Source organism: Bombina bombina, chromosome 9 (assembly GCF_027579735.1).
Source record: "Bombina bombina isolate aBomBom1 chromosome 9, aBomBom1.pri, whole genome shotgun sequence".
Taxonomy (NCBI): Eukaryota; Metazoa; Chordata; class Amphibia; order Anura; family Bombinatoridae; genus Bombina; species Bombina bombina.
This window is the reverse complement of record NC_069507.1, coordinates 128276128-128302499: the sequence shown is the minus strand read 5'-3', so window position 1 is coordinate 128302499 and position 26372 is coordinate 128276128. Positions and strand designations below refer to the sequence as shown.

The following is a 26372-nucleotide window of genomic DNA, read 5'->3' as shown; positions in this document are numbered from 1 at the left end:
TAAAGATTTCCCGCAAGGAAAACCATAAAACCAATAGGCGATACTCTCTTCACATCCCTCTGACAAACACTGTACTCAACTGGGCTTCAGAATGCTTAGAAGCGCTTATCATAGAACAAAAAAAAAATCAAGCACAAACTTACTTCACCACCTCCATAGGAGGCAAAGCTTGTAAAACTGAATTGTGGGTGTGGTGAGGGGTGTATTTATATGCATTTTAAGGTTTGGGGAACATTGCCCCTCCGGGTAGGATTGTATATCCCATACGTCACTAGCTCATGGACTCTTGCCAATATGAAAGAAATGAATTTATCAGGTAAGTTCTTACATAAATTATGTTTGTTTTTTTTAACCATGATTGAGCAGGTAGCGTTCGTATCAGTTTGGTGAAGTTGCTTACTAATGTCATCCAATATGGCGTTGGGTAATTTCAGTATGTTTTGGCCATGCACAAAACCAATGTTCCACTCTAAAACAGGGATGGTAAATGTTAAAGGGACAGTCTACACTAAAATTGTTATTGTTTAAAAAGATAACACTTATTACTCATTCCCCAGCTTTGCACAACCAACATTGATATATTAATAGAGCTGCAACAACAAATCAATATAATCAATTATTAGAATAGTTGTCAACAATTAGTTGTTCTGTCTACAGACGTTTGCTTTTCACTTTTTCAGGATAATATAAGTTTACAACTATTCCTGGCTTATGTGCAACCCAGAAAAAAATAGGAGTCATAATTTGGGTTGCTTATATTAAATCACGTGATTTGGGACTATGCTTTGCATTATATAGTGCCATGCTTGTTATTAACACCTAGCTCTAGATTGATGGGACTTGTTATTTGAATTGATGTGCACTATTATTTGTTTTCAAAATTATTAGCAAATCACTTGCTATTGTTGATTATATGCACTGTATAGATAAATGTGTAAGGCTTTGCCCTGTTATTGATATATAGTCCTTGGCGCTTTAAACTTTTGTTTTTATATTTTTAATTAATTGTAAAATGTACCAGATTCAATAAGTATATATCTTATTTTGTTTTGCTTAATTCGAAAAATTTGTTCTGCTGCTTAAAAATTGGACAAACAGTTGTGTTAATGTAAAGTTAGTCTGAAGTTTATATTTGTAACACTCAGTATGTGGATTTTATTTTAAATATAGGAAAAATTATTGATTTTTTATTAGTCGATTAATCGAAAAAAAAAAAAAAAATCGGCCAATTAATCGATTATGAAAATAATAGTTGCAGCTCTATATATTAAAGGGACATTATACACCCATATTTTCTTTGTAGCATTGTATGGGGCATGTACCGATCATAAAGTGTAGCTGTATCTATCTATGAAAAATAAAGGCTAGTATAGTTTATATTAATCCGATCTTTACTGTTTTTGGGTTACTTTCCAAGCCCTTGCTTTTTAGAAGAATACGTTCGGCCGCACTTCCATATGCGCGCGACCAAGACCCGTTAATGAAGAGCGCATGAGTTTAAATGGTGGTGACGTCAGCTCACCTGAAGTACTGTGCACGGCGTCCATATGAGCGCTGCCGTGTATAATTCCTCATTTTTGCGCTGCACGGATTGTGGGACCTGACCTGTACAGCAGTTTTGTAGGTACTCTGTCAGTGAACACAAGCCAAGCACCAAATGCTGTTTCCCAACCATAAAAATATGCATCCATTTTAAAAAAGCAGCTTTTTTAATCTCATTGAATCCCAGATTGACTGATGCGCTGTGACAGAAGCTGTTTAGCGTAATGGATGTGAATGAAGTGCAGCTTTTTCATATGTAAAGTAGGTGCACATATAAAAAAGCTGCACTTCATTCACATGCATTACGCTAAACAGCTTCTGTCACAGCGCGTCAGTCAATCTGGGATTCAATTGGTATCAGCTTCAAAAAATGAGAGCTGCAAAGACATTATACACCCATCATTGTATGGGACATGTATCGTATGTCAATCTGGGATTCAATGCGTATGCAGAAAACAATGCCGTGCACGGGCGAGCGGTGCATGTAAGGGCTGGCGCATGTGCATATTGCAAGGGGAAACTTTGTCCGACAATTGGCATATGAGACATTATTGGTCAATAGACGACATGCAGGCGTTCGTATACTGTTCGTTAGCTCTGCCCTTCTATGAAGGAGGAGCATTACGGCGACAGACAAAGAGTGATTGTGTAAGTCTAAATTTTAAATTTACCGCTAGCCACTAGAGACCGCCTCTTATCACATGCTTTTTTATTTGCTTTTCACAACAGGAGACTGCTAGTTCATGTGGGCCATATAGATAACATTGTGTTAACGCCCGAGGAGTTATTTAAGATTTAGCACAACACAGTACTAAATGCCAGTCAATAGATAATAAATAAAAAGTCATGTGATCAGGGGACTGTCAGAAGATGCCTAGATACAAGGTAATCACAGCGGTAAAAAGTATATTAATATAACTGTGTTGGTTATGCAAAACTGGGGAATGCGTAATAAAGAGATTATCTACCTTTTAAAACAACAATTATATTGTAGACTGTCCCTTTAAAGGAGCATGAAACTCAAAGTTTTTCCTTTAAGATTTAGGGAGAGTATTTTTAAACAACTTTCCAATTTACTTCTATTATCTAATTTGCTTAAAGGAATATTCTAGTCAAAATTAAACTTTCATGATTCAGATAGAGCATGCAATTATAAGCAACTTTCAAATTTACTCCCATTATAATTTTTTTTGTTCTAATAGGAGTAAATTAAAAAAAAATTGCTTAAAATTGCATGCTCTATCTGAATCATGAGAGTTTAATTTTGACTAGACTATTCCTTTAATTTTCTTGGTATCCCCTTTGTTGAAGAAGCAGTAATGCATTACTGGGAGCCAATAATACGAGGCATATTTGTGCAGCTTCCAATCAACATCTCCTGAGCCTACCTAAGTATACTTTTCAACAAAATATATCAAAAGAACAAGACAAATCACATGCTCTATCTGAATCAAAAAACAATGGCTTTCATGCCCCTTTAAAGGGTTAGTATACATAAACAGGAGACAAGCATGTTTACATCTGACACTAAAAGGGCTTGATTAGGAGTCTGAAAATCAGCACAATGATATTAAAAAAATAAGCAAAACTATACATTTTTACAAAAACACTCCGAGATGGGCTATGTAAATGGTTCATCTACAAAACATTTATGCAAAGAAAAATCTAGTGTACAATATCCCTTTAAGTATAGGGCCCTTTCTCACCAAACCAATAATAAAAAAAGGGCTGCTGATAAACAATGAAAATGACGGATTGTGATCATGCCGACTTAGAAAAGGGCTCATCGGCAACCGCTAACATGCCAATAAATTATCAAACCATAGATTGTATTCAAACCCTTTGTTTTCAGCATTAGAGTAGGGTGATCTATAGGTTTCTGGGCTGAATATACTGAATATTACTTATGAACAATTTAATGAGTATAACTATCAATTCATACAAATACAGCAGCAGTATCCTATGCACAGAGCACTTACAGAAACCTATCTGAGCTCACCTCATCTACAGAAGAGCTTTTCTGTACATCAGCACACTCTTTGGTGTCCTCCATTATGCTTTTTGTGTCAGCCTCCACTGACTCTTCCGTTTGCATAGCTTCTTTAATTGCTGTGGAACTTATTCTACTATCCTCCGAGATACTCTCATTCTTCCCTTCTTCTGACTTTTCGTTGCTTTGCCCTTCCATATCCACATGCCTATCCGTGATGCTTTCCGTATTCTCTAAAATGCTCTCAGAGACATTTCCTACAATCTCTGGAAGGCTATCCATACTCTCTGAAATACTTTCCATACTCTCAGAGATGCTTTCTGAAAAGCTCTCCATGCTTTCTGAGATGCTTTCAATATTCTCATTGTCAGAGGAGCTTTCTTCCTGCTCTTTGAGATACTCAGTGGTCTCCATCACACTAATAGAGCGCATGAGAGTACGCAGGTTCATCTTATTCTTGTTTTTGGTGAAAGTGGACACAATGGGTTTGTGGAATGTCTCAAGAGGACTGAGAATCTTAGGGGCCGGTGGGGTGGAGCTAGGATCCCAAAGGTAACTGTGGCGTTGTTTACTGTGGTTTTCGCAGATTCCATTATAAGAAGAAACATACAGACAGAAAGAAAAAAAAAAGGAAGTGAGTTATAATTACATTTTCAGTAGGCTGATTGACAACCATCTTTTTCTAAATTGAAAGGAGGAGGCTGTAATGATGATAGCAATTAGAAACACTCATGTACAGGAGACAAACAAAAACTAATCTTCCACTATGCATATAAAACAGCAGTTAATTATGTTAAAATATTTTGAATATGGAAATTAATAAACCCCTTAAAGGGTCACTGTAAGTAAATATTTTCTATGCCTGTTACTAACTACCCCAAATACGCTTTTTATCAATAGCATTTCATTAACATATCTCTACCGTATATCAGAAATCTTGTCTGCAAATTTAATTGTTTTCCAAACCCACTCCGTGGGTATCCTTTGCTCTGTACCAATCCGCTTACAATACCTAGGTTTCAAAATGGCGCTTTAAACACAAAGTTATTGGTTTAAGTATTTTCAACATGCAGTGCTGAAAATAGTGGGCAGGATAACGTGACATCATCAGTGAATAAAAGATATAACTTTCTCTTGTTAAGTGTATCCAGTCCACGGATCATCCATTACTTATGGGATATATTCTCCTTCCCAACAGGAAGTTGCAAGAGTCCACCCACAGCAAAGCTGCTATATAGCTCCTCCCCTAACTGCCATTACCAGTCATTCTCTTGCAAGTCTCAACATAGATAGGAGGTCGTGAGAGTCTGTGGTTTTTTATACTTAGTTTATTTCTTCAATCAAAAGTTTGTTATTTTTAAATGGCACCGGAGTGTGCTGTTTATCTCAGGCAGTATTTGGAAGAAGAATCTGCCTGCGTTTTTTCTATGATCTTAGCAGACGTAACTAAGATCCAGTTGCTGTTCTCACACATTCTGAGGAGTAAGGTACTTCAGAGGGGGAATGGCGTGCAGGTTTTCCTGCAAATAAGGTATGTGCAGTAAAATATTTTTCTAAGGAATGGAATTGACTAAGAAAATACTGCTGATACCGAAGTAATGTAAGTACAGCCTTTAAATGCAGTGAAAGCGACTGGTACCAGGCTGATTGATAGAGATATATGCTAAGGTATGTGCAGTAATATATTTTTCTAAGGAATGGAATTGACTAAGAAAATACTGCTGATACAGAAGTAATGTAAGTAAAGCCTTAAATGCAGTGATAGCGACTGGATCAGGCTTATTAATAGACATACATACTCTTATAAGAATGTGTTTTAAAACGTTTGCTGGCATGTTTAATCGTTTTTTAACATATGTTTGGTGATAAAACTTATTGGGGCCTAATTTTTCCACATGGCTGGCTTAAATTTTGCATAGAAACAGTTATAGGGAAGGTAATCCACAGCTCAGCTGTGGCAGTTTTGTTGTGTCTGTTTAAAAAAATGTTGTGTTTTTTTTTTTTATCTGTTTTTTGCATTAAGGGGTTAATCATCCATTTGCAAGTGGGTGCAATGCTCTGTTAACTTATTACATGTACTGTAAAAATTTCGTTTGATTTACTGCCTTTTTTCACTGTTTTTCAAATTTTGACAAAATTTGTTTCTCTTAAAGGCACAGTAACGTTTGTTATATTTGCTTGTTAACTTGATTTAAAGTGTTTTCCAAGCTTACTAGTCTCTTTATTAGTTCTAACATGTCTAACATAGAGGAGGCTCTGTGTTTATTATGTTTAAAGCCATGGTGGAACCCCATTTTAGAATGTGTACCAGATGTACTGATTTCATGTTAAACAATAAAGATCATTTTTTGTATTTAAAAACATTATCACCAGAGGATTCTGTCGAGGGGGAAGTTATGCCGACTAACTCTCCCCACGTGTCAGACCCTTTGACTCCTGCTTTAGGGACTCACGCTCAAATGGCGCCAAGTACATCAAGGGCACCCATAGCGTTTATTTTACCAGAGGATTCTGTCGAGGGGGAAGTTATGCCGACTAACTCTCCCCACGTGTCAGACCCTTTGACTCCCGCTCCAGGGACTCACGCTCAAATGGCGCCAAGTATATCAATGGCGCCCATAGCGTTTATTTTACAAGACATGGCAAAGGTTGTGTATAATACACTGGCAGCAGTATTAGTCAGACTACCTGAAATTAAAGGAAAGCAAAACAGCTCTGGGGGTAGATACAGAGCATACAGACGCTTTAAGAACCATGTCTGATACTACCTCACAATATGCTTAGTCTGTGGGTGATATTTGTGACTCAGGGAAGATGATTTAACCTGATTCTGATATTTCTACATTTAAAATTTATGCTTGAGAACCTCCACTTGTTGCTCAGGGAGGCTTTAGCTGCTCTGAATGAATGTGTACAATCGCAGTGCCAGAGAAATTGTGTAGACTGGATAAATAATATGCAGTGCCGGTGTGTACTTATGTTTTTCCAATACCTAAAGACGTTTACTAAAATTTTTCATAAGGAATGGGATAGACCAGGTGTGCCGTTCTCTTCCCCTCCTATTTTTTAGAAGAATGTTTTCTAATAGTTGCCACCACACGGGACTTATGGCACACAGTTCCTAAGGTGGAGAGAAGAGTTTCTACTCTAGCTAAGCGTACCACTACCTCTGGCGAGGACTGTTGTGCTTTTTTAGATCCAATGGATAAAAAATGTTTATTCAACAAGGTTTTATCCTGCAGCCCCTTGCACGCATTTCTCCTGTCACTGCTGCTGCGGCGTTCTGGTTTGAGTCTCTTGATGAGGCTTTACAGGCTCCATTGGATGAATATATTTGACAAGCTTAGAGCACTTAAGCTAGCCAATTCCTTTGTTTTCTGATACCTTTGTTCCTTTGACTAGACTAACGGCTAAGAATTCTGTTTTTTACTATATTGGCGCGCAGAGCGCTATGGCTTATATCATGGTCAGCTGTCGTGACTTTAATAAATAAGCTACTTAACTTCCCTTCAAGGGGCAGACCCTATTCAGGCCTAGTTTGAAGGAGATTATTACTTATATCACTGGAGGAAAAGATCATGCCCTTCCTCAGGACAGGTCCAAATCAAGGGACAAAAAAGGCCTAATTTTCGTGCCTTTCGAAAATTCAAGGCAGGTGTGGCATCAACTTCCTCTAAGGCAAAATAAGAGGGAACCTTTGCTCAGTCCAAGGCGGTCTGGAGACAACCGGACCTGGAACAAAGATAAGCAGGTCAAGGGGCCTGCTGCTGCCTCTAAAATAGCATGAGGAACGGACCCCTATCTGGTAACGGATCCTATAGGGGGCATTGGGGGCAAGAGATGCCCAGGATCCCTGGGCATTGGAAATTATACCCCAGAGATATCTTCTGGATTTCAAAGCTTTCCCCCCCAAAAAAGGGGAGTTTTTGCCTTTCACATTTATCTGCAAACCAGATAAAGAAAGAGACATTCTTGCATTGTGTACGTGACCCATTCAGTTCCAATAGAGGAACAGGGACACAGTTTTCCTCAAATCGGTTTGTGGTTCCCAAGGAAAGGAAACCTTCAGACCTATTTTGGATCTAAAAGATCTTAAACAAATTCTTTAGAATTCTATCATTTAAGATGGAAACTATTCGTACCATCTTAACTATGATCCAGGAGAGTCAATAGAGGACTACAATGGATTTGAAGGATGCTTATCCTCACATTACGATGCATAAAGATCACCATCGGTTTTTCAGGTTTGCCTTTCTAGACAGGCATTACCAGTTTGTAGCTCTTTCCTTTGGGTTAACTACAGCCCCTAGAATCTTTATGGAGGTTCTGGGGTCACTTTGGCGGTCCTTAGGCCGCGGGGCATAGAAGTGGCCCCTTATTTAGACGACATCCTGATACAGGCGTCAAACATCCAAGTTGCCATGTCTCATACGGACGTAGTACTGGCATTTCTGAGATCGCATGGGTGGAAAGTGAACAAGGAAAGAGTTCTCTATCCCCAATATCAAGGGTTTCCCTCCTAGGGATTCTGATAGATTTTGTAGAAATTAAAATTTACCTGACGGAGTCCAGGTTGTCAAAGTTTCTAAATTTCTGCCGTGTTCTTCATTCCATCCGCGCCCTTTGGTGGCTCAGTACATGAATGTAATCGGCTTAATGGTAGCGGCAAGGGACATAGTACCGTTTGCACGCCTACATTTCAGACCACTGCAACTATGCATGCTCAGCCAGAGGAACGGGGATTACACAGATTTGTTCTCCTGTTAAATCCGGACCAAGAAACCAGAGATTCTCTTCTCTGGTGACTATCTCGGGTCCATCTGTCCAAGGGTATGACCTTCCGCAGGTCAGATGGGACAATTGTTACAACAGATGCCAGCCTTTTAGGTTGGGATACAGTCTGGAACTCCCTGAAGGCTCAGGGATAGTGGACTCAGGAGGAGACCCTCCTTCTAATGAATATTCTGGAACTGGGAGCGATATTCCATGCTCTTCAGACTTGGCCTCAGTTAGCAACTCTGAGGTACATCATATTTCAGTCGGACAATATCACGACTGTGGCTTACATCAACCATCAAGGGGGAACAGAAGTTCCCTAGCAATGTTAGAAGTCTTAAAATAATTCACTGGACAGAGACTCACTCTTGTCTAAAAGCTATCCCTATCCCAGGTGTTGAGAACTGGGAGGCAGATTTTCTAAGTCGTCAGACTTTTCATCCGGGGGAGTGGGAATTCCCTCCGGAGGGGTTTGCACAAGATCAAGCAGGAGAGTGCTTTGGTGCTTTTGACAGCGCCTGCGTGGCCACGCAGGACCTGGTATGCAGATCTGGTGGACATGTCATCCTTTCCACCACGGTCTCTGCTTCTGAGACAGGACCCTCTACCTCAGGGTCTTTTCAACCATCTAAATATAACTAATCTGAGATGGACTGCCTGGAGACAGAACGCTTGATGTTATCAAAGCATGGCTTCTCCGAGTCAGTAATTGATACCTTAATACAGGCATAAAAGCCTGTCTCTAGGAAAATTTAACATAAGATATGGTGTAAATATCTTATTGTTATGAATCCAAGGGTTACTCATGGAGTAAAGTCTGGATTCCCAGGATATTATCTTTTCTCCAAGATGATTTTGAGAAAAGGGTTGTCAGCTAGTTCTTTAAAAGGACAGATTTCTACTCTGTCGATTCTTTTGCACAAGCGTCTGGCAGGTATTCTAGACGTTCAGGCATTTGGTCAGGCTTTGGTTAGAACCAAGCCTGTGGTTAAAAATGTTGCTCCGCCATGGAGCTTAAAGCTGGTTCTTAAGGTTCTTCAAGGAGTTCCATTTGAACCTTTTCATTCCATAGATATCAAACTTCTATCTTGGAAAGTTCCTTTTTGGTAGCTATTTCCTCGGCTCATAGAGTCTCCGAGTTATCTGCGTTGCAATGTGATTCTCCTTATCTGGTTCTCCGTACGGATAAGGTAGTCCTGTGTACCAACCTGGGTTTTTACCTAAGGTGGTATCTAACAAGAATATCACTCAAGAGATTGTTGTTCCATTCTTGTATCCTAATCCTTCTTCAAAGAAGGAACGTCTATTACACAATTTGGACGTGGTTCGTGTTTTAAAGTTTTACTTACAAGCTACTACAGATTTTCATCAAACATTCAACTTGTTTGTTGTCTATTCTGGACAGAGGAGAGGTCAAAGGACTTCAGCAACCTCTCTGTCTTTTTGGTTAAAAAGCATAATTCATTTAGCTTATGAGACTGCTGGACAGCAGCCTCCTGAAGGGATTACAGCTCATTCTACTAGAGCTGTGGTTTTCACTTGGGCCTTTTTTAAATGTGGCTTCTGTTGAACAGATTACAAGACGGAGTCTTGGTCTGCGTTTCATACTTTTTCAAATTTAACAAATTTGATACCTTGCTTCTTCGGAGGCTATTTTTGGGAGAAAGGGTTTTTTACAGGCAGTGGTAACTTCAGTTTAAGTACCTGCCTTGTCCCTCCCATCATCCGTGTACTTTAGCTTTGGTATTGGTATCCCATAAGTAATGGATGATCCGTGGACTGGATACACTTAACAAGAGAAAACATAATTTATGCTTACCTGATAAATTTATTTCTCTTGTAGTGTATCCAGTCCACGGCCCGCCCTGTCACTTTAAGGCAGGTAATTTTTCCATTAAACTACAGTCACCACTGCACCCTATGGTTTTCCTTTCTCTGCATGTTTTCGGTCGAATGACTGGTAATGGCAGTTAGGGGAGGAGCTATATAGCAGCTTTGCTGTGGGTGGACTCTTGCAACTTCCTGTTGGGAAGGAGAATATTTCCCATAAGTAATGGATGATCCGTGGACTGAATACACTACAAGAGAAATAAATTTATCAGGTAAGCATAAATTATGTTTTTAGAACGTTATGAAACTTCGTTTTGGAGAAAATATAGGTCAGTAGGTTTTAATTAATGTTTATTAACTTTAATATGTTAGTTGTTTAGCTTAAAAATTATAACAGAAAGTAATCCTTTAAGGACACAACTTCAGTTTGCTCAATTGTTCGATGACGGAATAATTCTGTCATTGGTCATTAAAGGGTTAAGTCTGAATAAAACAAATTAAAACCAGGAAATAGCTATTTGTGCACAAACAATATTCAAGCATCAGTTACTTACTAGCTTATAAGAATTCCCACAGCTCTGCTGGACAAGCCTCCACAAGCATAGTAATAAAAAAGTGTTTACAAAGCACAGGAACTACCATTTAAATAAAAAAAAAACATTTAAAAGGCTCATTAAAGTGGAAAAATGACGTGCCCTAATTTGTAAGAACATGCCATTTTAATACTAGCGACCCTACAATGCCTAAGTGTTTAACCCCCCACAAAGTGTTAAACACATAGTTAAAGGTACAGTAAAGTCAAAACTTAAATGGACTGGATAAAGCATTTTAAACAACTTTCCAATTTACTTGTATTATCAATTTTGCTTAGATCTCTAGGTATCCTTTGTTTAAGAATAATCCTAAGTAAGCTCACGTATCTTTAGCCATCTGGCAGCAGTGTTTGCCACAATGTTTATAGAGATGTTGTAAATAGTTGCAAAAACTGCTGCAATAGACTGCTAAAAGACACATGCTTGCTCCTAAGCTGTTATCAGCCTACCAAACTTTACCCTTCAATAAAGGATATCAAAAGAACAAGCCAAATTTGATAATATAAGTAAATAGGAAAGTTCTTTATAATTGCATGTGATCGTTTAACTGATTGAGTGAGCACCAGTTTCCTTGGGACTTTGTGCCTCCCAAGTGATACTTTAACTATGTGTTTAAACTTTTTGCAGGGGTTAAACACATTGTATTGCAGGGTTGCTAGCGTTAAAATTTTATGCGTTAATGAATTACAGCACGCCATTTTTCTACTATAAATAAAAACCTCAATGCAATGCAAAAACAAATACATTAGATTTCTTACAGCATAATTTGATCACGACAATTTGTGCCATGATGGTTAGCAAATAGGTTTTTCATACATAAAAAAAATAAAAAAATAAATGTCTATGAAAAAGATGTGAATGTGCTAATGAACTCCATTTCAAGCTAGACCAGAAAAGTCCTCTAGTTCTGTGTTGAATGCATCATCTCCCCCTAGACTAGCTGAAGTGAGCACAATGTTATCTGTACGGCACACATGAAATAGCGCACTCTAGCTGCGAAAAAAATATCAAGAGATAAGAGGTGGCCTTTAAGGGCTTAGAAATAAACATATGAGCCTACCTAGGTATAGCTTTTAACTAAGAATACAAAGAGAACAAAGTTAATTTTAAGATAAAAGAAAAGTGGAAAGTTGTTTCAAATTCCATGGCCTATCTGAATCATGAACTTTAATTTTGATTAGACTTTCCCTTTAATGGATTTTATTAATAAGAAAATCAGTATTATTTTACTAAATAAAATATTGCTTATGTTAAAAAACAATTGACTGATAGAAAAAGCTCAATTTTCCCCAACATTCTCTGAATTAGCTTATTCTTTTCTTCAATGCTCACCTTGCTCCAAGGATACCCTGGTAAATATTGAGTTGCCTCATGAATCCAGGATTGGGTTGGACAATAGCTCTTCTTTCCTTTACATACTTTAGAGTTTCTTCCAAAGTCCATTCATATTCCTTCATGGCGTAAGCAATCACAGTGGATGCCGAACGCGAAACTCCCATTTTACAGTGAACTAGAACACGGGTGCCCTGACGTCTATATAAAATATAATAAGAATAGTTTATAAAATTGAGGAGGTTACTTTGGATTATTGCTATGCTTCTGAGTAAAGGGAAGGTTTAAAGGGACACTAAACCCACATTTTTTCTTTCATGATTCAGACAGAGCAGGCAATTTTAAACAACTTTGTAATTTACTCCTATTATTTTTTTCTTCATTCTCTTGGTATCTTTATTTGAAAAAGTAGGAATGTAAGCTTAGGAACTGACCCATTTTTGGTTCATTATCCTGTCCAGCGATCGCTGATTGGTGGCTACATTTAGCCACCAATCAGCAAGCACAACCCAGGTCCTGAACCAAAAATGGGCCGCCTCCTAAGCTTATACATTCCAGCTTTTCAAATAAAGATACCAAGAAAATGAAGAAACATTGATATTAGGAGTAAATTACAAAGTTGCTTACAATTTCATGCTCTATCTGAACCATGAAAGTTTAATTTTGACTTTAGTGTTCCTTTAATATTGTAATATAAATACTTTTATTATTTTTTGTCCCCTTTTACTGGAATGTAAAGTCTGAAAAACAAAAAGAGCACATGTCAGGTTTCACAAGCCTAACCTTGCTACATATATCTTCCTCATTTTTAGTTTGTTATACCACAATAAAACGTTACCTAGCAGAGCAGATAAAGCGATGTGTCTCCTTCCAGTGCTGCAGGAGGTTTGTACTCTCCTCATCCGGTACTCGAATATTTAAATATGTGAAAATCGCAGGGAAAAAGTTATCAATCTCACGAGTAACATTCAAAATATGGCTAACCCTAAGAAAGAAAAAACAAGAGATAAGGATTTAATATGACAAAGTGAGAAAAAGAATGAGAATTTATACAGTTCGACAACCAGTATCTAAAGGAACAAGGTCATACGAAAATGTTCTTAAAGTTTAACTGTTTAATATCTCTTTAACACACTTTCCGTTTCATTGTAATAATAATAAAAAAAAACCACTAAGTAGAGATCTATACTTAAAGGGACAGTCTACAATATAATTGTTATTGTTTTAAAGTGAATGTAAATTTTGATGGTAAAGTGCCCGATTTTTAAAAATTCGATTAAAACAGGGGCACTTTAATTCATCAAAAATTACATTTCACTCGTGTTGTGAAAAAAAAACTTACCTTTTAATCTTGACAGCAGCTCCAGCTTCCTCCAGTCGTTGCAAGCCTCTTCTTGGGTCTAAAATAAGGAATCTGGCTTCCTCCAATCACAGCGTTTCCCGGGGGGGAGCCGTGATTGGAGGATGACCTATCCATAATTTCTGACATCAGAAATGGCTTGCGACAACCGGAGGAAGCTGGAGCTGCTGTCAAGTTTAAAAGGTAAGTTTTTTTCCCACAACAGGAATGAAATGTAAATTTTGATGAATTAAAGTGCCCCTGTTTTTAATTGAATTTTTAAAAACCGGGCACTTTAGCATCAAAATTTACATTCACTTTAAAAGATAGATAAAAGAGGGTTGCACTAACAATGGAACAGGCGTTACTACACTTCACGATTTTGGGACTCAATAAACACAATAATAAACTAGTTATGTGGATCTGCACTATAGTTAGATTAGGCATAGCCCAATTTTGGAAAGGAATTCCTCCTAGTTTTGAACTAATAAAGCAAAAAATGACATATCACTTTGACAAAGCAAGTGCTGTAGCCGAATCTCTAAATAATAGGGATGCATTTCTATCACAATGGGAGCTGTATATCCATTACCACGAAGCTTCCAGGAGGGGGGGGGGGGAGAGCAGGAAAGGCGGACTGAGCCAAGAGATAGGTGTATGGCAGGGAAACTAAGATTAACCCAACTAGGGGTTAGAGGAAACCCTAAAGTGCTAATACTGTGTGCAAACTTGAATTTCGTGTAACTACTTCAAGCTAGAGAGTAATTTATATGTAATGTTGGATGCTTTGGATTATTGATCATTGTATATGTAAAATCTTCAATAAAAAAAAAATTCAAAATAAAAAAAAACGTGATAAGAGGCTGAAAAAACATAATTTATGCTTACCTGATAAATTCCTTTCTCCTGTAGTGTAGTCAGTCCACGGGTCATCCATTACTTATGGGATTATATCTCCTCCCTAACAGGAAGTGCAAGAGGATCACCCAAGCAGAGCTGCTATATAGCTCCTCCCCTCTACGTCATACCCAGTCATTCGACCGAAACCAAACGAGAAAGGAGAAACTATAGGGTGCAGTGGTGACTGGAGTTTAATTTAAAAATTTAGACCTGCCGTAAACAACAGGGCGGGCCGTGGACTGACTACACTACAGGAGAAAGGAATTTATCAGGTAAGCATAAATTATGTTTTCTCCTGTTAAGTGTAGTCAGTCCACGGGTCATCCATTACTTATGGGATACCAATACCAAAGCTAAAAGTACACGGATGACGGGAGGGAAAGGCAGGATCTTTACACGGAAGGAACCACTGCCTGTAGAACCTTTCTCCCAAAAACAGCCTCCGAAGAAGCAAAAGTGTCAAATTTGTAAAATTTTGAAAAAGTGTGAAGTGAAGACCAAGTTGCAGCCTTGCAAATCTGTTCAACAGAGGCCTCATTCTTAAAGGCCCAAGTGGAAGCCACAGCTCTAGTAGAATGAGCTGTAATCCTTTCAGGAGGCTGCTGTCCAGCAGTCTCATATGCTAAACGTATTATGCTACGAAGCCAAAAAGAGAGAGAGGTAGCCGAAGCTTTTTGACCTCTCCTCTGTCCAGAATAAACAACAAAAAGGGAAGAAGTTTGACGAAAATCCTTAGTTGCCTGCAAATAAAATTTCAGGGCACGGACGACGTCCAGATTGTGCAGAAGTCGTTCCTTCTTTGAAGAAGGGTTAGGGCACAATGATGGAACAACAATCTCTTGATTGATATTCTTGTTAGTGACTACCTTAGGTAAGAACCCAGGTTTAGTACGCAGAACTACCTTGTCTGAATGAAAAATCAGATAAGGAGAATCACAATGTAAGGCCGATAACTCAGAGACTCTTCGAGCTGAGGAAATAGCCATTAAAAACAGAACTTTCCAAGATAACAGCTTGATATTAATGGAATGAAGGGGTTCAAACGGAACACCTTGCAGAACGTTAAGAACTAAGTTTAAGCTCCATGGCGGAGCAACAGTCTTAAACACAGGCTTAATCCTAGCCAAAGCCTGACAAAAAGCCTGAACGTCTGGAACTTCTGACAGACGTTTGTGTAAAAGGATAGACAGAGCTGAGATCTGTCCCTTTAAGGAACTAGCAGATAAACCCTTTTCTAAACCCTCTTGTAGAAAAGACAATATCCTAGGAATCCTAACCTTACTCCATGAGTAACTCTTGGATTCGCACCAATATAAGTATTTACGCCATATTTTATGGTAAATTTTCCTGGTAACAGGTTTCCTAGCCTGTATTAAGGTATCAATCACTGACTCCGAGAATCCCCGCTTTGATAGAATCAAGCGTTCAATCTCCATGCAGTCAGCCTCAGAGAAATTAGATTTGGATGTTTGAAAGGACCCTGAATCAGAAGGTCCTGTCTCAGGGGCAGAGACCATGGTGGACAGGACGACATGTCCACTAGATCTGCATACCAGGTCCTGCGTGGCCACGCAGGCGCTATTAGAATCATCGATGCTCTCTCCTGTTTGATCCTGGCAATCAATCGAGGAAGCATCGGGAAGGGTGGAAACACATAAGCCATGTTGAAAACCCAAGGTGCTGTCAGAGCATCTATCAGTACCGCTCCCGGGTCCCTGGACCTGGATCCGTAACAAGGAAGCTTGGCGTTCTGGCGAGACGCCATGAGATCCAGATCTGGTTTGCCCCAATGATGAAGCAGTTGGGCAAACACCTCCGGATGAAATTCCCACTCCCCCGGATGAAAAGTCTGGCGACTTAGGAAATCCGCCTCCCCGTTCTCCACGCCTGGGATGTGGATCGCTGACAGGTGGCAAGAGTGAGACTCTGCCCAGCGAATTATCTTTGAGACTTCCATCATCGCTAGGGAACTCCTTGTCCCTCCCTGATGGTTGATGTAAGCCACAGTCGTGATGTTGTCCGACTGAAACCTGATGAACCTCAGAGTTGCTAACTGAGGCCAAGCCAGAAGAGCATTTAAAACTGCTCTTAATTCCAGAATGTTTATTGGAAGGAGTCTCTCCTCCTGAGTCCATGATCCCTGAGCCTTCAGGGAATTCCAGACAGCGCCCCAACCTAGTAGGCTGGCGTCTGTTGTTACAATCGTCCAATCTGGCCTGCTGAAGGGCATCCCCCTGGACAGATGTGGCCGAGAAAGCCACCATAGAAGAGAATCTCTGGTCTCTTGATCCAGATTTAGCATAGGGGACAAATCTGAGTAATCCCCATTCCACTGACTTAGCATGCACAATTGCAGAGGTCTGAGATGCAGGCGTGCAAAAGGTACTATGTCCATTGCCGCCACCATTAAGCCGATTACCTCCATGCATTGAGCCACTGACGGGTGTTGAATGGAATGAAGGACACGGCAAGCATTTAGAAGTTTTGATAACCTGTCCTCTGTCAGGTAAATTTTCATTTCTACAGAATCTATAAGAGTCCCTAAGAAGGGAACTCTTGTGAGTGGCAATAGAGAACTCTTTTCTACGTTCACCTTCCACCCATGCGACCTTAGAAATGCCAGAACTAACTCTGTATGAGACTTGGCAGTTTGGAAACTTGACGCTTGTATCATAATGTCGTCTAGGTACGGAGCTACCGCTATTCCTCGCGGTCTTAGTACCGCCAGAAGAGAGCCCAGAACCTTTGTAAAGATTCTTGGAGCTGTAGCTAACCCGAAGGGAAGAGCTACAAACTGGTAATGCCTGTTTAGGAAGGCAAACCTTAGATACCGGTAATGATCCTTGTGAATCGGTATGTGAAGGTAGGCATCCTTTAAATCCACTGTGGTCATGTACTGACCCTTTTGGATCATAGGTAAGATGGTCCGAATAGTTTCCATTTTGAACGATGGAACTCTTAGGAATTTGTTTAGGATCTTTAAGTCCAAGATTGGTCTGAAAGTTCCCTCTTTTTTGGGAACCACAAACAGATTTGAGTAAAACCCTTGTCCGTGTTCCGACCGCGGAACTGGGTGGATCACTCCCATTAGTAAAAGGTCTTGTACACAGCGTAGAAACGCCTCTTTCTTTATCTGGTTTGCTGACAACCTTGAAAGATGAAATCTCCCTTTTGGAGGAGAAGCTTTGAAGTCCAGAAGATATCCCTGAGATATGATCTCTAACGCCCAGGGATCCTGGACATCTCTTGCCCAAGCCTGGGCGAAGAGAGAAAGTCTGCCCCCCACTAGATCCGTTTCCGGATCGGGGGCCCTCACTTCATGCTGTCTTAGGGGCAGCAGCAGGTTTTCTGGCCTGCTTGCCCTTGTTCCAGGACTGGTTAGGTTTCCAGCCCTGTCTGTAGCGAGCAACAGTTCCTTCCTGTCTTGGAGCGGAGGAAGTTGATGCTGCTCCTGCCTTGAAGTTACGAAAGGCACGAAAATTAGACTGTTTAGCCCTTGGTTTGGCCCTGTCTTGAGGCAGGGCATGGCCCTTACCTCCAGTAATGTCAGCGATAATTTCTTTCAAACCGGGCCCGAATAATGTCTGCCCTTTGAAAGGGATGTTAAGCAATTTAGATTTAGAAGTCACATCGGCTGACCAGGATTTAAGCCACAGCGCTCTACGCTCTTGAATGGCGAATCCGGAGTTCTTAGCCGTAAGTTTAGTTAAGTGTACTACGGCATCAGAAATAAATGAATTAGCTAGCTTAAGGACTTTAAGCTTGTCTATAAATCTCATCCAATGGAGCTGTGCTAAGGGTCTCTTCCAGAGACTCAAACCAGAATGCCGCCGCAGCCGTGACAGGCGCAATGCATGCAAGGGGTTGTAATATAAAACCTTGCTGAACAAACATTTTCTTAAGGTAACCCTCTAACTTTTTATCCATTGGATCTGAAAAAGCACAGCTATCCTCCACCGGGATAGTGGTGCGCTTAGCCAGAGTAGAAACTGCTCCCTCCACCTTAGGGATCGTCTGCCATAAGTCCCGTGTGGTGGCGTCTATTGGAAACATTTTTCTAAATATAGGAGGGGGTGAAAAAGGCACACCGGGTCTATCCCACTCCTTGTTAACAATTTCTGTAAGCCTTTTAGGTATAGGAAAAACGTCAGTACACGCCGGTACCGCAAAATATTTATCCAGCCTACATATTTTCTCTGGAATTGCAACCGTGTTACAATCATTCAGAGCCGCTAATACCTCCCCTAGTAATACACGGAGGTTCTCAAGCTTAAATTTAAAATTTGAAATGTCTGAGTCCAGTTTACTTGGATCAGATCCGTCACCCACAGAATGAAGCTCTCCGTCCTCATGTTCTGCAAATTGTGACGCAGTATCAGACATGGCTCTATTATTATCAGCACACTCTGTTCTTACCCCAGAGTGATCGCGTTTACCCCTAAATTCTGGCAATTTAGATAGTACTTCAGTCATAACATTAGCCATGTCTTGCAAAGTGATTTGTATGGGCCGCCCTGATGTACTTGGCGCCACAATATCACGCACCTCCTGAGCGGGAGGCGAAGGTACTGACACGTGAGGAGAGTTAGTCGGCATAACTTCCCCCTCGTTGTCTGGTGAAATTTTCTTTACATGTACAGATTGGCTTTTATTTAAAGTAGCATCAATGCAATTAGTACACAAATTTCTATTGGGCTCCACATTGGCCTTTAAACATATTGAACAAAGAGATTCATCTGTGTCAGACATGTTTAAACAGACTAGCAATGAGACTAGCAAGCTTGGAAAATACTTTTCAAATAAATTTACAAGCAATATAAAAAACGCTACTGTGCCTTTAAGAAGCACAAAAAACTGTCACAGTTGAAATAACAATGAACCAAATTAGTTATAGCAACCAAATTTTCACAGTAAATGCATTAAGTTAGCAAAGGATTGCACCCACCAGCAAATGGATGATTAACCCCTTAGTACCCAAAAACGGATAACAATTTAATATTAACGTTTTTATCACAGTCAAAACACACTCTCTCACAGGTCTGCTGTGAGTGATTACCTCCCTCAAAACTAGTTTTGGAGACCCCTGGGCTCTGTAGAGACGTCCTGGATCATGGAGGAAGAAATAGGAAGACTGTGACTAAATTTTTACTGCGCAATAAAGCGCTAAAATAGGCCCCTCCCACTCATATTACAACAGTGGGGAAGCTCAGTAAACTGATTTTATTCAGAAGCAAACGACAGCCATGTGGTAAAAATCATGCCCATAAAGTTTTATCACCAAGTACCTCAGAAAAAACGATTAACATGCCAGTAAACGTTTTAAAAATAAAATGATGAAATGTTATTAATAAGCCTGCTGCTAGTCGCTTTCACTGCAGTGGAGGCTCAAATATTACTTAAATATATACAGTATTTTCTTAGTGAAATTCCATTCCCCAGAAATACCTCAGTGTATACATACATACATATCAGCCTGATACCAGTCACTACTACTGCATTTAAGGCTGCACTTACATTACATCGGTATTAGCAGTATTTTCTCAGTCAATTCCATTCCTTAGAAAATAATATACTGCAACATACCTCCTTGCAGGTGAGCCCTGCCTGCTATCCCCTGTTCTGAAGTTACCTCACTCCTCAGAATGGCCGAGAACAGCAAGTGGATCTTAGTTACGACCGCTAAGATCATACACAAACTCAGGTAGTTTCTTCTTCTAATGCTGCCTGAGAAGAAACAACACACTCCGGTGCCGTTTAAAATAACAAACTTTTGATTGAAGAAATAAAAACTAAGTTTAACAACCACAGTCCTCTCACACGTCCTATCTATTAGTTAGGTGCAAGAGAATGACTGGGTATGACGTAGAGGGGAGGAGCTATATAGCAGCTCTGCTTGGGTGATCCTCTTGCACTTCCTGTTAGGGAGGAGCTATAATCCCATAAGTAATGGATGACCCGTGGACTGACTACACTTAACAGGAGAAAGCAAATTTCTAAAATAAGAAATAGGCAGAGGGCGCAATTTATAATATAGTGATGTGGTGACAAAAATGTGATAAGGGTAAGAAGGTGGATATAGAAGTTATAGAATAAATACCAAACAGTGGTGGTATGTGCAAAATTGGATACTAAAACCTGTGAAATATATATAATATCATAAATTAAGTGAATAAGCAGTGATAAAACTAAAAATTAAAAATGCAAAAAAAGAAATAATTGAAAATAGAAATCAAATAAAAAATATTAAATAAAAAATATTATCATCAAGATAAAAGTCCTCAAGTCAGCTCCTCTTTTTGCGGATTGGGCTTGCAAAGATGATCTAAAGAGAGGATAAAGAAGAGCCTCATGGTGCAGTTATCTCAGTAATAAATGAAATAAATGTGAATATATGTTCAGAGAGAATGCACTGAAAAACAGAATTTATGCTTACCTGATAAATTACTTTCTCTTACGGTGTATTCAGTCCACGGATTCATCCTTACTTGTGGGATATTCTCAATCCCTACAGGAAGTGGCAAAGAGAGCACACAGCAAAGCTGTCCATATAGCTCCCCTCAGGCTCCGCCCCCCCCAGTCATTCGACCGACGGTTAGGAGAAAAAGGAGAACCATAGGGTGCAGTGGTGACTGTAGTTATTATAAATTAAATTTGAACCTGACTTAAATGTCAGGGCGGGCCGTGGACTGAATACACAGTAAGAGAAAGTAATTTATCAGGTAAGCATAAATTCTGTTTTCTCTTACTTGGTGTATTCAGTCCACGGATTCATCCTTACTTATGGGATACCAATACCAAAGCAATAGGACACGGATGAAGGGAGGGAACAAGTCAGGTAACCTAAACGGAAGGCACCACTGCTTGCAAAACCTTTCTCCCAAAAATAGCCTCCGAAGAAGCAAAAGTATAGAATTTGTAAAATTTGGCAAATGTATGCAGTGAGACCAAGTCGCTGCCTTACAAATCTGTTCAACAGAAGCCTCATTCTTGAAAGCCCATGTGGAAGCCACAGCTCTAGTGGAATGAGCTGTAATTCATTCAGGAGACTGCTGTCCGGCAGTCTCATAAGCCAAACGGATGATGCTTTTCAGCCAAAATTTAGACTCCATAGAGGAGCCACAGGCTTGTAAACAGGCTTGATTCTGACTAGGCCCTGTGCAAACACCTGAACGTCTGGTACAGCAGCCAGACGCTTATGTAACAGAATAGACACAGCAGATATCTGTCCCTTTAAGGAACTAGTTGACAGACCCTTCTCCAATCCTTCTTGGAGAAAAGACCATATCCTTGGAATCCTAATCTTACTCCACGAGTAACCCTTGGATTCACACCAACAAAGATATTTCCGCCATATCTTATGGTAAATTTTCCTGGTGACAGGCTTTCTGGCCTGTATCAGAGTGTCTATAACTGATTCAGAGAAACTAGATTTGGATGCTTGAAAGGACCTTGAATTAGAAGATCCTGCCTCAATGGCAGTTTCCATGGTGGGACCGATGACATGTCCACTAGGTCTGCATACCAAGTCCTGCGTGGCCACGCAGGCGCTATCAGAATTACCGAAGCCTTCTCCTGTTTGATTCTGGCTACTAGCCGAAGGAGAAGAGGAAACGGTGGAAAGACATAAGCTAGACTGAACGACCAAGGCGCTATTAATGCATCCATCAATGCCGCCTTGGGATCCCCGGATCTGGATCCGTAAAGGGGAAGTTTGGTGTTCTGACGGGACGCCATCAGATCCAATTCTGGAATGCCCCATAGCTGAGCAAAAACCTCCGGGTGGAGTTCCCACTCCCCCAGATGGAAAGTCTGACGATTTAGAAAATCCGCCTCCCAGTTGTCTACCCCTGGGATGTGAATTGCAGAAAGATGGCAGGAGTGATCCTCCGCCCATTTGATGATCTTGGATACTTCCTTCATCGCTAGGGAACTTTTTGTTCCTCCCTGATGATTGATGTACGCTACAGTCGTGATGTTGTCCGACTGAAATCTGATGAATTTGGCCTCCGCTAGTTGAGGCCACACCTGGAGCGTATTGAATATCGCTCTCAACTCCAAAATGTTTATCGGAAGAAGAGATTCTTCCCGAGACCATAGTCCCTGAGCCTTCAGGGAGTTCCAGACCGCACCCCAGCCTAACAGACTGGCCTCGGTCGTGACAATGATCCACTCCGGTCTGCGGAAACTCATTCCCTGAGACAGGTGATCTTGAGACAACCACCAGAGAAGAGAGTCTCTGGTTTTCTGGTCCATTTGTACTTGAGGAGACAAATCTGCGTAATCTCCATTCCACTGTTTGAGCATGCACAGCTGCAGTGGTCTGAGATGAATTCGGGCAAAAGGGACTACGTCCATTGCCGCAACCATTAAACCAATTACTTCCAGGAGCAAAAATTAGCCTTGTTTTTGGCCTTAAACGGCCTATCTTGTGGCAGGGCATGGCCCTTGCCCCCAGTGATATCTGAAATAATTTCTTTCGGCTCTGTGCCAAATAGGGCTTTCCCCTTGAAGGGAATATTTAACAGTTTCGTTTTGGACGACACATCAACCGACGACGATTTGAACCAAAGCGCTCTTCGCGCCATGATGGCAAAACCTGAGTTTGTCGCCACTAGCTTAGCTAATTGGAGAGCGGCATCAGTGATAAAAGAATTAGCCAGCTTTAGAGCATGAATTCTATCCATGACCTCATCATATGAAGTCTCCCTCTGGAGCGACTCCTCCAGGGCCTCGAACCAAAAAGCTGCTGCAGTAGTTAACGGAATAATGCAGGCAATTGGTTGAAGAAGAAAACCTTGCTGAACAAAATTTTTCTTCAGCAAACCTTCTAATTTTTTATCCATAGGATCTTTGAAAGCACAACTGTCCTCTATTGGTATAGTTGTACGCTTAGCAAGTGTTGAAACAGCCCCTCTACCTTGGGGACCGTCTGCCACGCGTCCCGCCTGGGGTCATTTATGGGGAACAGTTTCTTAAAGATAGGTGGGGGAACAAAGGGTACACCTGGTCTCTCCCACTCCTTAGCCACCCTCTTTGGGATCGGAAATGCCTCAGTGTATACAGGGACCTCTAAAAACCTGTCCATTTTACACAATTTTTCAGGGACCACCATGGGGTCACAATCATCCAGCGTAGCTAAAACCTCCTTGAGCAGGACGCGGAGGTGTTCCAGCTTAAATTTAAACGCTAAGGAATCTGCCTGCTGAGAAACTTTTCCTGTGTCAGAAATTCCTCCCTCAGACAGACCGTCCCTCACTGCTACTTCTGAGTTTTGTGAGGGTACTACAGATAAATTATCCAAAGCTTCAGATTGCTCATCCTCTGTATTTAAAACTGAGCTATCGCGCTTTTTTGGAAAAATAGGCAGTTTGGATAAAAATGCTGCAAGGGAATTATCCATTACTGCTGCTAATTGTTGTAAAGTAATAAGGGCCAATGCGCTAGAGGTACTAGGCAACGCTTGCACGAGCGTAACTGGTGTCAACACATGGGGAGAGGAAGGAGGACAATCCTCATTACCTTGCATCAAAGAATCATCTTGGGCTACATTTTTAAGTGTCAATGCATGGTCATTAAAATGTTTAGATACCTTAGCACACTTTAAACACAAATGCAATGGGGGTACCGCCATGGCTTTTAAACACATAGAACAAGGTCTATCAGTAGGCTCAGACATGTTAGACAGACTTAGATAGCACTCAAATACAGAAAAAACAGAATTTATGCTTACCTGATAAATTACTTTCTCCAACGGTGTGTCCGGTCCACGGCGTCATCCATTACTTGTGGGAAATATTCTCCCCCACAGGGAAAGGCAAGGAGAGCACACAGCAAGAGCTGTCCATATAGCTCCCCCTCTGGCTCCGCCCCCCAGTCATTCGACCGACGGTTAGGAGAAAAAGGAGAAACTATAGATTGCCGTGGTGACCGTAGTGCATAAAGAAAATTTTTTCAACCTGATTAAAAAACCAGGGCGGGCCGTGGACCGGACACACCGTTGGAGAAAGTAATTTATCAGGTAAGCATAAATTCTGTTTTCTCCAACATTGGTGTGTCCGGTCCACGGCGTCATCCATTACTTGTGGGAACCAATACCAAAGCTTTAGGACACGGATGAAGGGAGGGAGCAAATCAGGTTACCTAAACGGAAGGCACCACGGCTTGCAAAACCTTTCTCCCAAAAATAGCCTCCGAAGAAGCAAAAGTATCAAATTTGTAGAATTTGGCAAAACTGTGCAGAGAAGACCAAGTCGCTGCCTTACATATCTGGTCAACAGAAGCCTCGTTCTTGTAGGCCCATGTGGAAGCCACAGCCCTAGTAGAGTGAGCTGTGATACGGTCAGGAGGCTGCCGTCCGGCAGTCTCATAAGCCAAGCGGATAATGCTTTTCAGCCAGAAAGAGAGAGAGGTAGCAGTAGCTTTTTGACCTCTCCTCTTACCAGAGTAAACGACAAACAAACAAAGATGAGGTTTGTCTAAAATCTTTTGTTGCTTCTAAATAGAACTTTAAAGCACGAACATCTAAATTGTGTAATAAACGTTCCTTCTTTGAAACTGGATTCGGACACAAAGAAGGAACAACTATTTCCTGGTTGATGTTCTTGTTGGAAACAACTTTTGGAAGAAAACCAGGCTTAGTACGCAAAACAACCTTATCTGAATGAAAAAACAGATATGGTGGATTACACTGCAAAGCAGATAATTAAGAAACTCTTCTAGCAGAAGAAATAGCAACCAAAAACAGAACTTTCCAAGATAATAACTTAATATCTATGGAATGTAAAGGTTCAAACGGAACCCCTTGAAGAACTGAAAGAACTAAATTTAGACTCCAAGGAGGAGTCATGGGTCTGTAAACAGGCTTGATTCTAACCAAAGCCTGAACAAAAAGCTTGTACATCTGGCAAAGCTGCCAGTCGTTTGTGCAACAAGAAGGATAATGCAGAAATCTGTCCTTTTAGAGAACTAGCTGACAACCCTTTATCCAAACCTTCTTGGAGAAAGGAGAGAATCTTTGGAATTTTAATCTTACTCCATATTTCCCACAAGTAATGGATGACGCCGTGGACCGGACACACCAATGTTGGAGAAATACACTTTTTGAAAAAAACGTTACTGTGCCTTAAAATAATAAAAAGCATACACTTTTTTACCAAATCTCCAAAAAACATCCGATCTTTATGAAATTTACACCATATGATCCTAATGCTTTGAAAAGATTGCACACCAAGTTTCAAGCCAATTAACCCCTTATTGCCCACACCGGAGCAAATTGAAGCTGGCCACCAGTTTAACACACTACCTTCCTTGGGGATTAGTTGTGGAACAAAAATAAGCCTCCCTGTAGTCCTCCTGCAGTCTCTGGACTTTACATGTGAAGCTGCATGAAGCTATCTTGTAAAAGAACTGCGCAACTGAGGCGCGAAAAACATAATTTATGTAAGAACTTACCTGATAAATTCATTTCTTTCATATTAGCAAGAGTCCATGAGCTAGTGACGTATGGGATATACATTCCTACCAGGAGGGGCAAAGTTTCCCAAACCTCAAAATGCCTATAAATACACCCCTCACCACACCCACAAATCAGTTTAACGAATAGCCAAGAAGTGGGGTGATAAGAAAAAAGTGCAAAGCATAAATATAAGGAATTGGAATAATTGTGCTTTATACAAAAAAATCATAACCACCACAAAAAAGGGTGGGCCTCATGGACTCTTGCTAATATGAAAGAAACGAATTTATCAGGTAAGTTCTTACATAAATTATGTTTTCTTTCATGTAATTAGCAAGAGTCCATGAGCTAGTGACGTATGGGATAATGACTACCCAAGATGTGGATCTTCCACGCAAGAGTCACTAGAGAGGGAGGGATAAAAACAGAATTTATGTTTACCTGATAAATTTCTTTCTCCAACGGTGTGTCCGGTCCACGGCGTCATCCTTACTTGTGGGGATATTCTCTTCCCCAACAGGAAATGGCAAAGAGCCCAGCAAAGCTGGTCACATGATCCCTCCTAGGCTCCGCCTACCCCAGTCATTCGACCGACGTTAAGGAGGAATATTTGCA

At 40.5% G+C, this 26372-nt stretch overlaps 1 protein-coding gene across 1 annotated transcript in view; it reads right to left on the bottom strand.

The window, feature by feature from the left end:
- Positions 1-26372, bottom strand: part of SSH3 (slingshot protein phosphatase 3) — a 199536-nt gene that overhangs the window by 60525 nt on the left and 112639 nt on the right. The window contains exons 11-13 of the mRNA XM_053692361.1: positions 12902-13048; positions 12064-12264; positions 3542-4103 (exon numbers count right to left, since the gene is read on the bottom strand). Coding sequence (XP_053548336.1) covers positions 3542-4103; positions 12064-12264; positions 12902-13048 — 910 coding nt within the window. The remainder of the gene's footprint in view (positions 1-3541; positions 4104-12063; positions 12265-12901; positions 13049-26372) is intronic.